General features: G+C 36.1%; 2 protein-coding genes across 2 annotated transcripts in view; one reads left to right on the top strand and one right to left on the bottom strand.

Moving 5' to 3' along the window:
• nupr1b (nuclear protein 1b) overlaps window positions 1-15194 on the bottom strand; it is a 155369-nt gene that overhangs the window by 2624 nt on the left and 137551 nt on the right. The gene's annotated exons all lie outside the window — the stretch shown is intronic.
• On the top strand, window positions 7909-14300 carry sgf29 (SAGA complex associated factor 29). The gene is made up of 9 exons (XM_061026531.1): window positions 7909-8066; window positions 8888-8963; window positions 9078-9150; window positions 10292-10356; window positions 10464-10593; window positions 10947-11093; window positions 11196-11231; window positions 12577-12739; window positions 13060-14300. Exons 1-9 carry the CDS (start codon window positions 8001-8003, stop codon window positions 13174-13176), a joined length of 873 nt encoding a protein of 290 aa, XP_060882514.1. The 5' UTR covers window positions 7909-8000; the 3' UTR covers window positions 13177-14300.

Below are 15194 nucleotides of genomic sequence, written 5' to 3'. Positions count from 1 at the left end.
AGATAACTCACAGTTTTATCTTTACACGCTGCAGCTTTCTGCTCTTTCTGTGAATGCACCCAGATATTAATGCACTTTAGACTCTATGTACTGTATAATTAACACATGTTGCTATAATTACCATTCAACCAGGTTTTTGTATTGTACTGATATATATATATATATATTTATATTCATCCCATTTTAACTGCTTTTTTCCAGTTAGCTTCACTTTCCCTCTGATCACTATTGTACTATTATTTTATCCTCTTTCTATCCTTTTGTCAAAATGAAGCATCCAGTGAAATGCATTTCCTCATTATTAAGCACTTTGAACTGCATTTTTTATAATTAAAGGAGCTATTTAAACAAATGTATTTATTTTGATTAAAATCTATTTTATCTTTTAGTCTACTTTTTCTCCAATACTTTTAAATAACTATTTTTCCCAAACATGTTTTTTAGAGCTAGAAAAACAACAAAACTTGAAACTTGATAATCTAAAGACAAAGCTAACTTAGCTACATACAGAAGCTCTGTCAGTTGTCTCCAGCTAAATGAAGCAACATTTTGTGAGACATTTTCCATCTCAGTTTTATTCACACATGAAAAAGAAACATGTTCATCGTAGGCTTTGGGGAGAAAATCTGATTTTGGTTCACAACCTATAGATTTTCCTAAGCATATTTAATGCTGTTACGCCGTCTGTATTCAGCCTGTTTACATAAATGGAATTTTACATGGGAAAATAAAAGTTGCCTGGTGCAGCTTCAAACACAAACACTGCAAAAGGGAAATGTTGTGTCACAGTCATATGTTCAACTCCGCTTACTCTCATATCATCACCACTCTGTAATTACTGGCTCCACAGCCTCCATCCTGTGACAGTAAAACAAACCTCATATGTTACAGTGAGTCACGAGAGCTCCGCATACAGCCACTGCATCGTTCTGCAGACCTGGAAACCATTTACTGCAGCGGGGGGAAAAAAACAGCAACGGGAAGAAAAAGTTCACATGAGGTCATCTTAAATAGAAACAAAACTTACTGCCAAAGTTCAGCACCATTGTTAGAACTGTAAAAGTACAAAAGCGTTTTCAGCTTGATGTTGTAAAAGCGTCACAGTACCCAGATGTTCTCAGCTGTATAATATATCAAAGTCAAACAGCTGCAGTTTTCTAATGTTACTGTGCTTAAAGTATTGCTGTGAAAGTAGGTGAAATGAATGCAGTATTCTAAGTTTTATGTGGTTGAATTTCAAAGTAAAAGTACACAAATATTGTCAGCTGTTAAAGCGTCACAGTTAAAGTACAGCAGTAGCTTGAAGTTATGTAAGTTTTGGCTTCATTTAGTTTAAATATTGCAGTTATGGTATGAAAGTATTCTAAGATTCATAAAGTTTAAGAACAAAGGTCAAAGTACTCTCAGTGACGTCTAGTTAGAGTTTCTAAGGAGAAAAGTGAATTAGAACCAAGTAAATCACATATATTATATTCAGAGCTAATTATGACAAGACTTCATCAACAATCATGTCATTTAAATATCAGCAAAAGTCCAGCGGTGGTTATATGAGTACTGTTTGTGTTTTGATGTCATGGCAGTCATTTGTCTCCCTGATTGTTTGAAATAATTTGTCATCATCCCGTGACTTTTTTGTTTACTCTGAAGGTCTCACAGTTTGTTTCAGGACACAGCTTGGTATGTACCTCGTTCTGCAGAGACTCGTTCAGTGAAAGTCTCCCCCTGCGAGAGAGCCGTGACTGTTCGCAGGCAGAGAAAGACGTCTGAACAGGACGTTCTGCTGAGAGAGAGAGAGAAAAAAACTGAGTCTGCAGGAGCATTTCCCTGTCTGATTAAACACAGGAGAGAAAAAAACAAGCTGAGGAGGAGGCGTTTTATTACCACCCGCCCCCTGCTTAGGCCTGCTGTTTTCATGAAAATACACAGAGAGCTTTTTGTTATTCAGTATATTTCCTCTGAGTACTGGCTAGATCTTCATGTTTATCTGCAGTTCACAAGTTGTGTTTTAGTCTTTCCCTCCTTGTCCAGCAGTGAGGAGACTCAGCACAGTAAATATTTGAAGGAATATGAGCCAACCTGTCTGAGCTGTGAAAGTGTGCCTTCAGAAACTTGGCGTGGAACACACACCCAGTGTACAAACAGCACTTTCAACCAGGTTACAGATAAGATATCAACCTTCTGCTTCATGGTCTGATTCTCACTGGTGAATATTAACCTTGTTTTAAATAGGTCATTCATGCTAAATAAATCTTAAACACTCAATGTCAAAACTTTAAGTTTGTTTCACAGTGCTTATAATCAATCAGGTCTTTAAGCTCAACTTAAAACATCCCAAACATGTAACGTTTTCCATCTGGTGCTCCCCTGTTCTGAAAAAATTGAAAAGTTAATACATGTGTTTCCACTGGCAAAAATATGATGCAGTGCAGGAGCTAGTTAGGGACCCATGGGGATAGGGGCCCTGGGCTTGTAATTTAGCGCTAACACCCCAGCGAGAGAGTACCATGGCTGCCCTACAAGCTGGAAATGAGTTGGCCTCTAAATATTGCTCAATGTATTTTTATGACAGACGGTGACTGTTAGAATATTATGATGAATAAGATAGAAAAGGAATATAAATCTTTTAAATTGGTTTCTTGAAACTGTGTGCAGTCCAATATTTTGCTGGGGGCAGTGACTTCATCGAGTCTTAATTTCACCACGAAGTCACTGCTCCCTGCAAAGGAACAGTCAGACACATAAACCCAACTAAACTACTTTGGTTTATTGCAGATTAAAGAAAAGGGTATCATGTGTTAATCAGTGCGCTTTGGAGATGCTTGTAGGCAACGATTTGCTTCCACTGGAGAGAGCCAAATTCTGCAGATGGTTGATGGAGCACACGAGAGTTTTTTTTTTAATGATCTGCTGCTCGTTATGACTTTAAGGATATGGTCTGTTCACTTTCCTCAGAGTCCAAAACTAAATCTAGACATTCAACCTTGCATTTTTGTCATCTATATCTGAAACAAAAATCCCTACTAAACTAAAGATTCAGTCAAACTCTTGGTTCTTTGACAAAAAGACGGAAGAATATCCTTTTTGTTGGTGTGTAGAAAACAATCTTCTATCTCCATGTCCAGAAAATAGCCAAAAGCAAAAAGCCAATGAGTTTGTTCAGTTTACCAAAGTGTGTAAACTGCTGATTCATAAAAACACCAGCAGGGGCATGGCCATTGTACTAGGCGTTATAGTCACAAATCATTAGCTCAGTGGATGTTTATCTGCAGACAAAGTATGATGATAGCAGAGTTTGTACATGACATCTGGGACAGGTCAAAGTACCAACAGCAGATCTTCTGAAGTTCATGTGCACCAAATGTCAGCTTTGAAATTAGGCAATTATTTAGATTCACTCATCATCTGCAGTTTGTATTTGTCTTGTTCACCTTTGTATTACTCCTTAAGGCATAAGCAACTTAATCCACTGGATTATTCTAAATGATTTGTGTATTTAAGGAAGACTGGCTGCATCTGAAGTATGTTACAGGAAAATATGCAAAGCAGCAATGTTTGGCTGGATGCTCACTGTAAAGAAAACTAAATTACTAATTAGACTTTAAATGCACTAAAAAAAACACTGATGCCTTTTTTTTGGAAAAGTGATTCATACTTATCTGCTAATTTTGGAGTGTGTAAATGTTTCACTGAATAGTATTTTATCACCATCACATAATTGTTCTTTTAGTGTGTATTGTGGTGTTGTGTTTTGTTTTTGTTTAACATGATCTTGTCCTCCTTCTCCTCCTCCTCCTTCTTCTTCTTCTTCTTCACTTTCTGGACTGCATTTGTCTCTTTTTTCTCATGTCTGTGCTTTCTTTTTGGGTTTGTCTTATATTTCTTTTTTGCTGCTGCCATTTTGGCCAGGCCTTGCTTGAAAAAGAGGTCATTTGAGCTCAGGCAATTCTGCCTGGTAAAATAAAGGTTAAATAAAATAATAATAAAAAAATATATATTTTTACTGGCGTAGAAAACATTTCAATTTGTATTTTTCATAGTTTATAGGTAGTCTTACTAAATCACCAGAATAGTGTACTGTGGTGAAAAGTTTTACATGTAATGATTCTGTGTGCTATTTTTTTTAACCTAAAACAGTTTTCTGGGAAAGAACTTTGTGTTTGTTATGAAGCCAAATACCTCGGGCACAACAGATCAAATGTTTGACGATGACGACATTTTCAGACAGTGTCGTACATTATATGCCCAAGCCAATATGTTGGCAAGAAAATTTCATGTGTTCTGATCATGTAAAGATATGTCTCTTTAGAGCATATTGCACTCCCCTGTATACTGCCCCCTTATGGGGTAAATTAAAAAAATCTAATGTGCACAGACTTCAGGTTGCTTACAATGATTGTTTTAGGATCTTACTTAAAAAGCCAAGGTGGAGTAGTGCAAGTGAGATATTTGTGAATGCAGGAGTTAACACCTTACAAGCTTTATTGAGGAACCTTATGTACAGATTTATCGGTCGCTTGAATGACTCAAAGAATTGAATTATCATGCTGCTGTCGAACCCAAGTTATAGTGCAGTACACTACCAGTCATACCTTTGGAGACATTGGCATAAGTGCCTTTTATAAGAGTGTTAACTCTGTGTTAATGTTTTTTATTCTAATGTATATGTGTGTTGTCTATTTTTTGTATTGCATGTCTTTTAAAATGGACCTTGAGTCTAATAATAAAAGTTGATGATGATGATGAGTAATAACATTTAACATTTACTTAAAGTTTGAAAGTAAAATTAGCCATTATAGAGACTGGGCAATTTTATTCTTAATTTTCATATTAATCTGAATTCATTGAAATGAAATGAGTAGAGCTATAAAGTTGTAGTAGATTTAAACGGTCAAGTTTATATAAGTATCTCAAAATTCAAGTAGAGAGGCCGACTTGAATACTACTGGGTTTTTTTTATTTCCTTCAACAGCAAACGGAGAGAACAGCTTGTAGTTCCTCACTCCGTCCAGTTGGTGGCGATGTGCTAATCTGGTGGGTTTGCACACTTCCCGTTAACACCACAGAAGAAGAACTAGCTAAACTGCGTCGTTAGCAAGTCAACAATAAATAAACAGAAAATCTAGCAAGGTAAGCGTTATAATATGTCCCTCGTTTGAAAAAATTTGAAAACTCGATTTAAATATTTTAAAGTGGAGATGCATACAGCCGATATTTTGTTGCATTAGTCCATATTGTTTAACTAACAACCTAGCATTCGTTAGCGAAACATTCCACTTGCTAGCCGCTAATTTTAAAGTGACTAAAACGTCACACAGTCTCATTCATTGTTGATATTAAGGTGATATTAATATTCTAGCCAACCTTTCCAACACAAAATGACATTTTCCCCGCAGTTTTAACCTAAAATGCCTTAGCTTTAGTCATATATGGGTTATCTTCTCAGGTTCGTAAAATAAACAGATTCAGAAATCTTAAATTCAAAGATTACTTTTTATTTAGAAAACATGAAAACGGTGAAGTGAAGTCAGATCCACTTCATTATCCCGTTTTCATCAGTTTATAATTCACACACATTTTATAAACGTGTTTGTTTTGGTTCTTCTAGCTGTTTACAGTCACACAGTCTCCTCTTACCTTCAAAGTTTAACCACTTTTTATGTGTTTATGTGTTTTTGTAGTCTTCTATGTGTTTATGTTTATGTAGTCTTTATGTGTTTATGTAGTCTTGTTTGTGTTTATGTAGTCTTTATGTGTTTATGTAGTCTTTATGTGTTTATGTAGTCTTGTTTGTGTTTATGTAGTCTTTATGTGTTTATGTAGTCTTTATGTGTTTATGTAGTCTTCATGTGTTTTTGTAGTCTTTATGTGTTTTTGTAGTCTTGTATGTGTTTATGTAGTCTTTATGTGTTTTTGTAGTCTTTATGTGTTTTTGTAGTCTTGTATGTGTTTATGTAGTCTTTATGTGTTTTTGTAGTCTTGTATGTGTTTATGTAGTCTTGTATGTGTTTTTGTAGTCTTGTATGTGTTTATGTAGTCTTTATGTATTTTTGTAGTCTTTATGTGTTTTTGTAGTCTTTATGTGTTTATGTAGTCTTTGTGTTTTGTAGTCTTTATGTGTTTTTGTAGTCTTTATGTGTTTTTGTAGTCTTGTATGTGTTTATGTAGTCTTGTATGTGTTTTTGTAGTCTTGTATGTGTTTATGTAGTCTTTATGTGTTTTTGTAGTCTTTGTGTTTTTGTAGTCTTGTATGTGTTTTTGTAGTCTTTATGTGTTTATATAGTCTTGTATGTGATTTTGTAGTCTTGTATGTGTTTATGTAGTCTTGTATGTGTTTTTGTAGTCTTTATGTGTTTATGTAGTCTTTATGTGTTTATGTAGTCTTGTATGTGTTTTTGTAGTCTTTATGTGTTTTTATAGTCTTGTATGTGTTTATGTAGTCTTGTATGTGTTTATGTAGTCTTTATGTGTTTTTGTAGTCTTGTATGTGTTTATGTAGTCTTTATGTGTTTTTGTAGTCTTGTATGTGTTTATGTAGTCTTAATGTGTTTATGTAGTCTTTATGTGTTTATGTAGTCTTGTATGTGTTTTTGTAGTCTTTATGTGTTTTTATAGTCTTGTATGTGTTTATGTAGTCTTGTATGTGTTTATGTAGTCTTTATGTGTTTTTGTAGTCTTGTATGTGTTTATGTAGTCTTTATGTGTTTTTGTAGTCTTGTATGTGTTTATGTAGTCTTAATGTGTTTATGTAGTCTTGTATGTGTTTATGTAGTCTTTATGTGTTTTTGTAGTCTTAATGTGTTTATGTAGTCTTAATGTGTTTATGTAGTCTTGTATGTGTTTATGTAGTCTTTATGTGTTTTTGTAGTCTTGTATGTGTTTATGTAGTCTTAATGTGTTTATGTAGTCTTGTATGTGTTTATGTAGTCTTGTATGTGTTTATGTAGTCTTTATGTGTTTATGTAGTCTTAATGTGTTTATGTAGTCTTAATGTGTTTATGTAGTCTTGTATGTGTTTATGTAGTCTTTATGTGTTTTTGTAGTCTTGTATGTGTTTATGTAGTCTTAATGTGTTTATGTAGTCTTGTATGTGTTTATGTAGTCTTTATGTGTTTTTGTAGTCTTGTATGTGTTTATGTAGTCTTGTATGTGTTTTTGTAGTCTTTATGTGTTTATGTAGTCTTTATGTGTTTATGTAGTCTTGTATGTGTTTATGTAGTCTTTATGTGTTTATGTAGTCTTTATGTGTTTATGTAGTCTTGTATGTGTTTTTGTAGTCTTTATGTGTTTTTGTAGTCTTGTATATGTTGATGTAGTCTTTATGTGTTTATGTAGTCTTGTATGTGTTTATGTAGTCTTTATGTGTTTTTGTAGTCTTTATGTGTTTATGTAGTCTTTATGTGTTTATGTAGTCTTTATGTGTTTTTGTAGTCTTGTATATGTTGATGTAGTCTTTATGTGTTTTTGTAGTCTTTATGTGTTTTTGTAGTCTTGTATGTGTTTATGTAGTCTTTATGTGTTTTTGTAGTCTTTATGTGTTTATGTAGTCTTTATGTGTTTTTGTAGTCTTGTATATGTTGATGTAGTCTTTATGTGTTTTTGTAGTCTTTATGTGTTTTTGTAGTCTTGTATATGTTGATGTAGTCTTGTATGTGTTTATGTAGTCTTGTATGTGTTTTTGTAGTCTTTATGTGTTTATGTAGTCTTTGTGTTTATGTAGTCTTCTATGTGTTTATGTAGTCTTTATGTGTTTATGTAGTCTTGTATGTGTTTATGTAGTCTTTATGTGTTTATGTAGTCTTTATGTGTTTATGTAGTCTTGTATGTGTTTTTGTAGTCTTTATGTGTTTATGTAGTCTTTATGTGTTTATGTAGTCTTTATGTGTTTTTGTAGTCTTTATGTGTTTATGTAGTCTTGTATGTGTTTATGTAGTCTTGTATGTGTCAACACTGTTCTAACAATACCTTTTCTAACACCACTTTGTTTAAGGTAACTTAAGAACATGTCAGCGGATACGAAGATTGCAGAGCTGCTCACAGAACTCCATCAGCTCATCAAACAGACGCAGGTAATCAATCAAACAAACAATCAATCAATCAATTTTTATTTGTATAGCGTCAACTCATAACAAGTGTTATGTCGAGACACTTTACAAAAAGCAGGTAAAATACCTTACTTATTGTTATATTACAAAGATCCGGCCTATCCATCATGAGCACTTTAGCAAAGCAGCAAAAGTTACAGTGGTAAGAAAAAACTGCCTTATTAAAAGGCTCATGACAAAACAGCCTTCACGGGCCTAGACTGCGGCGGGCTTGGAAAGGGATAGGGGGAGAGATGGGATAAGATGCAGGAAGAGGGATAGGGAGCAAGGGGGTGGGGGGAGGCAAGCCGTCCATCAACAATCCGGTGGGGGGGGGGGGTTGTTCTGGCAGGCCGTCAACCAACGATCTCGAGGAGCCTAAGAGAGCTCAAGAGCACCCAGGTAAGTAGGTGGTTAGTGACTGAGATTTACAGATAGATACATGCAGTAATATGATGTACTGTATATGCACAGAGAGAGAGAGAGGAGCTCCAGGTGCCAGTTCCCCCGGTAGTCTAAGCCTATAGCAGCATAACTAAGAGGTGGTCTACACCAACACCAGACCTAACTATAAGATTTATCAAAAAGGAAAGTTTTAAGTCTATTCTTAAAAATACAAACTGTGTCTGCCTCCCGGACCCCGGCTGGAAGGCGATTCCAGAGTAGAGGAGCTCGATAACTGAAGGCTTTACCTCCCATAGTACACTTGGAGACTGTAGGTAATGCGAAATGGATTTTGATGTAGATAGGTGTAGCCATGTTCTTATCATTTCAATCCAAATAATCACCTTATTTCCCCTTTTCAGGAGGAGAGGTCCCGCAGTGAACACAATCTGCTCAACATTCAGAAAACACACGAGAGGATGCAGACGGAAAACAAAAGTCAGTCACAATAACACTTTTAAGTCTTTCTCCATTATATGAGGTCGACTGTACATTTATTTCCACTATTACTTCTGAGTCACTTTATTTACTTTGTGCCTCTGTTTATTTCAGCTTCCCCATACTACAGGACCAAACTGAGGGGTCTGTACACCACCGCCAAAGCAGATGCAGAAGCAGAGTGCAGGTCAGGAGCCGATCACTTGTTTTCTTATAGCACCAGGACATGTGTAATTCAAATTCAAATTCAAAAAACTTTATTTGTCCCCGGGGGGCAATTCAAAGGCACACAGAGCAGTAAATTAACAACAGTGCAAGTAGACGAAACATTTTAACCTGAATATAAAGTGTCAATTTAAATACAACTTGAAGCTTAAACTTAACTTAAAAATACAAAATTGAAAATTGAAAAAGAGTAGATATGAGTGGACAGTGATCGGACTAACAGATGTAAACAGATGTAACCAGAACTATGCAGTAAATGAGAAATAAATATATATATACAGAGCTATGTGCAAGTAGGCAAATACTAAATGATAAGTTAATAAGGTGCATGGTGAATAATGGAACAACAGAACTAATATATACAATATAACTGTAAAGGTAAAAATGAGATAAATAAAGTGACCGTGGTGCAATGATGGATAAGAAACAACAGGAATAAGTTAACCAGAACTGGATGAATACTGATATAAAATGGATAGAATAAAGTGATGTAGTGCATGAGACCAGATAAAGCAGAGGCAGTTAAGGTGCATGGCAAATGGAAGGAAGTAAAAAACAGCGACAGGGGGAGATGTTTAGAAACAAACTGATCAATGGGAGTCCTTTTTGGAAAATATAATACAGCAGTAATTTGTGAAGCAGGCATGAATAAATATATTTTTGCTGTTTTTGTTTAAAAAAAACTCCTTATGTAGCGGATTAAATGGTTCTACAAAGAGTGGTAGGCTGTCAACTTTCTTTATTTATTCCAATTGTGCTTTATAGGAAACTGGCATAACATTTTAATTAGTCGCAGGTCTGTATGTGCAAATAAAGAAATCAATTTGGATATTTTTAAAAAAAAGTTCAATACAGTTTTTACATTTTAAGTTCAAGACAAGGTAGCTTGAGAAGTATTCTCAATTATTTGTTTCTGTTTTGACATTTTCCCTTTATTCAGGATGTTTGAGATTTTCTCGGTAAAACCATACAAGCAGAACATTAAAGTCAACTTTTAGGCCTGTTCTTTAATTACCAGATGGCATTCATGTCCTCTGAGCATTTCTGTCCATGGATGAGATTATCACTTGTAAATGTTCACATAATTCTTTTTTCTCTCTCAGCATCCTGCGCCATGCTCTCGACAAAATAGCAGAGATCAAGTCTTTGTTGGAGGAGAGGCGAATAGGTATGTGTGTGATGAAAAGATTTATACTGTTGGTACAGACTTTTTATAGCTTGAATGTTTTACTTTTAAACCGTTCAGGTTTGAATTTTGTGTGTTTTCTATTGCAGCTGCTAAGATGGCCGGAGTTTACAGCGACAGCGACCCTCCCAGAAAGACGATGAGGCGCGGCGTCCTGATGACGCTCCTCCAGCAGTCGGCCATGACGCTCCCTCTGTGGATTGGCAAGCCTGGGGAGAGGTAGCTGCTGAGGAGTTTCTGTTTCTGTTCTGTTCTCATTTTTCATTTCTCAAATTTCAGTAAGAATGTTTGTCCCAACAAGGAATGATCATACACATCGCTGAGTTATCATTTACACAATAAGTTTTTAAAATGCCACAGTATCCTGGTTTCTATTGAGGTATAGCAAGCATATTCATCTTTGTAAAACCAGGATGATGTTTTTACACTATATGCCAAACATAACCAGAAAACTAGAAAAAACATCATCTCCTATAATCAGGAGAGTTGTGTTCATGATCAGCTACACAAACAAATGAAGAGCTTGTATGGTGCAGATACAAACTGATAAAGTGTTGGTCGTTTTGCGTCAGCCCCCCTCCTCTGTGCGGGGCAACTCCAGCCAGCAGTGACTACGTGGCCAAGCAGGGCGACAAGGTGGCAGCCAGGGTGAAGGCCGTGGACGGAGACGAGCAGTGGATCCTGGCTGAGGTGGTCAGCTACAACCACTCCACCAACAAGTGAGAACATGATCCCGTCCCCACACTGAAGGACGTAAATGATTCCAAATATCAGGAAGGAAAATTGTGTCTGAACTGACTTGTCTTCACTTCTTTCTCTAGATATGAAGTTGATGATATCGATGAAGAAGGCAAAGAGTGAGTTCATGTTCATCATCTTTATGATTCACCATGAAGCGTCCCTGTTTTCAGACTCCAGCCTTTAATCTGAGTTGAGATCTGAGTGTCCTTCAGATCTTTTCAGGTGTAGTCTGACAGTGGCCCAGTGTTGAACAACTGGCGTTTTATATTAGGCACTCTCTGATCTATGGGTAGCATCAGAGCTCTAGTGGTCCTTAGGTACCTGATTCTGTTGACAGGTTGCACAGTCAGTCACAGCAAGCTGCTAACAGCAGAGTTCCTAAGCAGTGTAGAAGTCGATTTCGAGGTCTGAATAAGAATGGGGGGAAAAGAGAGTATGAAAGAAAATCAGTTCCAGACAATGTCCTGATTCCTTTTTCTAACCTGTAAGGATTCCTAAATTATAAGGGGATTGTATTTTGACAACGTGTTGTTGCTGTATTTATTGAGTATTTATTTTTGATGTCGGCAGGTCGTTTCATTTGGAGCAGGCAGCACAGTCATAATGTTGAAGACAGAGCGAGCTGTAGTCTACTTCTGTACGTCACAGCCTGCACACTAAACTCTCCTTAAAGGGCCTTATAGCTGAACCACACCATGGGGACATGTGCATCTACATTTGTTGAACATTATAATAAAAGATAGAAAAAGGGGCGGCTGTGGCTCAGTTGGTAGAGTCGTCTCCTCTCAACCGGAAGGTCGAGGGTTCGATCCCCAGCTGAGCAACATGTCCGATGCGTCCTTGGGCAAGACACTTAACCCTGCATTGCTTCCTACTGCTTCAGTGGCGGTGTATGAATGGATTAGTGTTGTACTCTCTGATGTACTTCACTTTGGATAAAAGCGTCTGCTAAGTGAATTGTAAGTGAATTGTAACATTGTAAAAAAGTTGAAAATAATGATCAAATATTGGTTATTCAATAAGCAACGAGTAAATAAAAGAGGTAGCAGTGTCGAGTGTTTGATAGTGGGATGTAGGAGTCTGGACTAAACTGTCAACAGGCGAATGCAAGTTTTCCAAATCCCCCAATTTAATGTCAAAGTCTGGAAAATATGTAATTTTGAATAGAAAATGTGTTAGACTCCTGATGTTTTGATCATGTTTTTTTACATGATTCTGATGGTTGCCTGAATACTAATTCTGACATTTTTATTTGTGATCTCTAAAATCGAGTACATGCATTTTTTCGAGTCGGATGTAACCCTACATTTTATACACATGGGTGTCCTTTAGAAAAAATCTCTCCAACCATCTTATCACCCATTTCTAGGCTTAAATGTCTGATTGTCCAAACAAACTTCTTGTGTCTAAAAAGTGTGTGTGTGTGTGTGTGTGTGTGTGTGTGTGTGTGTGTGTTATCAGGAGACACACTCTGAGCAGACGGCGGATCATCCCTCTGCCTCAGTGGAAGGCCAACCCAGAGACAGACCCCGAGGCCCTGTTCAGTAAGGACCAGCTGGTGCTGGCTCTCTACCCCCAAACCACCTGCTTCTACCGGGCTCTCATCCACACACCCCCTCACAGGGTGAGACTCAGCTTTGAAGCATAAAAGAGGAAAAATATTTAAAAAAAAAAAAAAAACAGTGATGAGTTCTACAAGTGGCAAAAGTAAAGAGATATATATGCATCTCAAATATAGTATATAGAGAAAAAGTTTGAGAGGAATGATCCCGGGCTCTGATCACTGATTGATCAGATGAAAAACAGTAATAAAAAACAAAAAACACTGACCACTTCCTATGTTGAAGCCACCACCGACCAAAAGTTGTCACTGATCATTCAGGCCAGATTATTTTCAGGCAACAGGAGAATCCAGAGTGACTTTAATGTCTGTTTGTTTTCCAGCCACAGGACGATTACTCGGTGCTGTTTGAGGACACGTCGTACGCCGACGGATACTCTCCTCCGCTCAACGTGGCTCAGCGGTACGTGGTGGCCTGCAAAGAGAACAAGAAGAAGTGAGCGATGACTGGATGGGAAAAAAACACACACACACAGCGGGACGAAGATGAAGAATGCTTTGGATTATTGTTTCATTTTTAAATGGCCCTGATTTCCATTTTAGTGGGAATTGACCATTTGAAGTAATTGTCCAATCAAAAGTCGGCCTCCCAACAGCACAGGGTATCTATGTGTCAAAGCATTTGGAGCAGATCCACAATAACAGACTGTGTTCTTCAAAGTCAGCACCAAGAAACACTAAAGTGAACTATAGACTGAACGTCTCATAAAGAAAAAGTTTGTGCTGTGTTTCAAATCCATACCACATTTGAATTCAGAAAAGTTTTTATGAAGAAAATGAACCAATCTCCGTTTTTTAACTTTGTTGCTGCACAAAGGAGCAGCTCACTATGGAGTCACAGGAGGGCCATAAAACCAAATGAACCTGGGGAAAAACAAGCATAAATGTGGACACGAAAAGAGAGACAATAAAAATCTAATTTCAGTGAAGTATGTCATAGTAAAACATATTTCTACAAAATGGCTTGACTATAAAACTATTTTATTTAAACTCTATTTTTCTCAGTAGCCTTTGCTGTTTCTGCCTGGCCAAGCTGTTAATCACGTGGCTTTCAGTGGGTCTTCATGTCCCCTCTAAAAGTATACTTATGTATAGAAAACACATTTTGAAAATCAATATATCATGAAAATACATTTTTTTAAAGTTCATAAATAAATTAAATGTTTAACATTTTTCCTTTTTGTACTACTCTCTTTCCTCTTTATTTATGACACTCCTATGACTCCATACTTCAAACCTGAGGAACATAAACACTTTGTTTAGATTGATGCAGAACGATTCTAACAGCTATGGAACTATTTCAAACATATTGCGTTTCTTTTTGAACTCTGAAGTCACATTTTGGTCTCCTGTACACAGCACAGTTATGACCTCATTCCCTGTTTGTTGTCGGCTTTAATCTATACTTGTGGATTGATCAGTTCACTGTAAAGACTTCTAGTCAAAGGAAGAGAAACTCCAGCATCGACACACTGATGGCAGCTCTTTGATTATATTGCATTGAATGTTCATTTTGTACATGTAATGGGTTAATGATTATTCTGTTAAAAACTTTTAGACCTGAGTGGAAGTCTGTTTTATACTTTTCTGTTTAGTCTCTTATTCTCCCGAAACTCATTTTAATCGACAGTTTGATCACTCTGATCAGCAGCAGAGGAATATAGAAACCTTCTATAAACAAGTCAACAGATGAGGTTCTTGTACTTTGCTTTAGTCCTTTTCCAACATCTTGGAGGAAATGACTGTACTTCGACCTGTTCTTCATTTCTCTGGCAACTTCATCTCTTACTTACAAATAAAGATTATTTTTTACAAAGAGAACATCAATTTAAACTGACTAAAACTTAAATCATCAACAGGATATATGAGTACAGCTGAGACCAGAATCATCAGGTCTGATCATTTATCAGAAACTATTTTAATGATAGTTTACTCATTCTTTAAGTGGAAACAATTCATGGCTTCAACGTCACACGGATTTCCATGTACTAATTTAAATTAATGAATTAATTTAAATCATAGTAAAAGTTGGGCCATCCAATTTACATTACATGTGTTGAAAGAAGTAATGAGTTAATATACTAAGATAAATGTTTTTTTATGAAGTACATTTTTGATCATTTGGTATTTTGGAAAATCAATGTAATATAACAGCTGGTAGAGACAGAGTTACAAGTTTTACCCCTCAGTAATGAAGGCACATAATAATCATATATCATAATTCTTTATAGTTTTTGAACTTATGATATTATATATAAATAATACAGTAGTCACTTTTAAAATATACTACTGCTACCATGTCAAATATTTTTCTTTATATATACTTCTATTTGCACAGCTATCAATAGTGTAGGGGACACAAAATTAAAATAATGGTCAACAATATGTATCAGAACGGTTAAAGTAGTGGAGAATGATTTAAAAGAAAAAAAAAAGTATAGTTCAATTATCTATTTTC

The sequence above is a fragment of the Labrus mixtus genome, chromosome 20 (genome assembly GCF_963584025.1).
Source record: "Labrus mixtus chromosome 20, fLabMix1.1, whole genome shotgun sequence".
Classification (NCBI taxonomy): Eukaryota; Metazoa; Chordata; class Actinopteri; order Labriformes; family Labridae; genus Labrus; species Labrus mixtus.
This window is presented reverse-complemented; position numbering and strand designations above follow the sequence as displayed.

Excerpts from the sequence above, each read along its gene's own strand:
- sgf29 (XM_061026531.1), top strand. The coding sequence starts at position 8,001 with ATGTCAGCGGATACGAAGATTGCAGAGCTGCTCACAGAACTCCATCAG. Across the intron at positions 8,964-9,077 it reads GATGCAGACGGAAAACAAAA|CTTCCCCATACTACAGGACC; the intron begins GTCAGTCACAAT and ends TGTTTATTTCAG. Across the intron at positions 9,151-10,291 it reads GATGCAGAAGCAGAGTGCAG|CATCCTGCGCCATGCTCTCG; the intron begins GTCAGGAGCCGA and ends TTTCTCTCTCAG.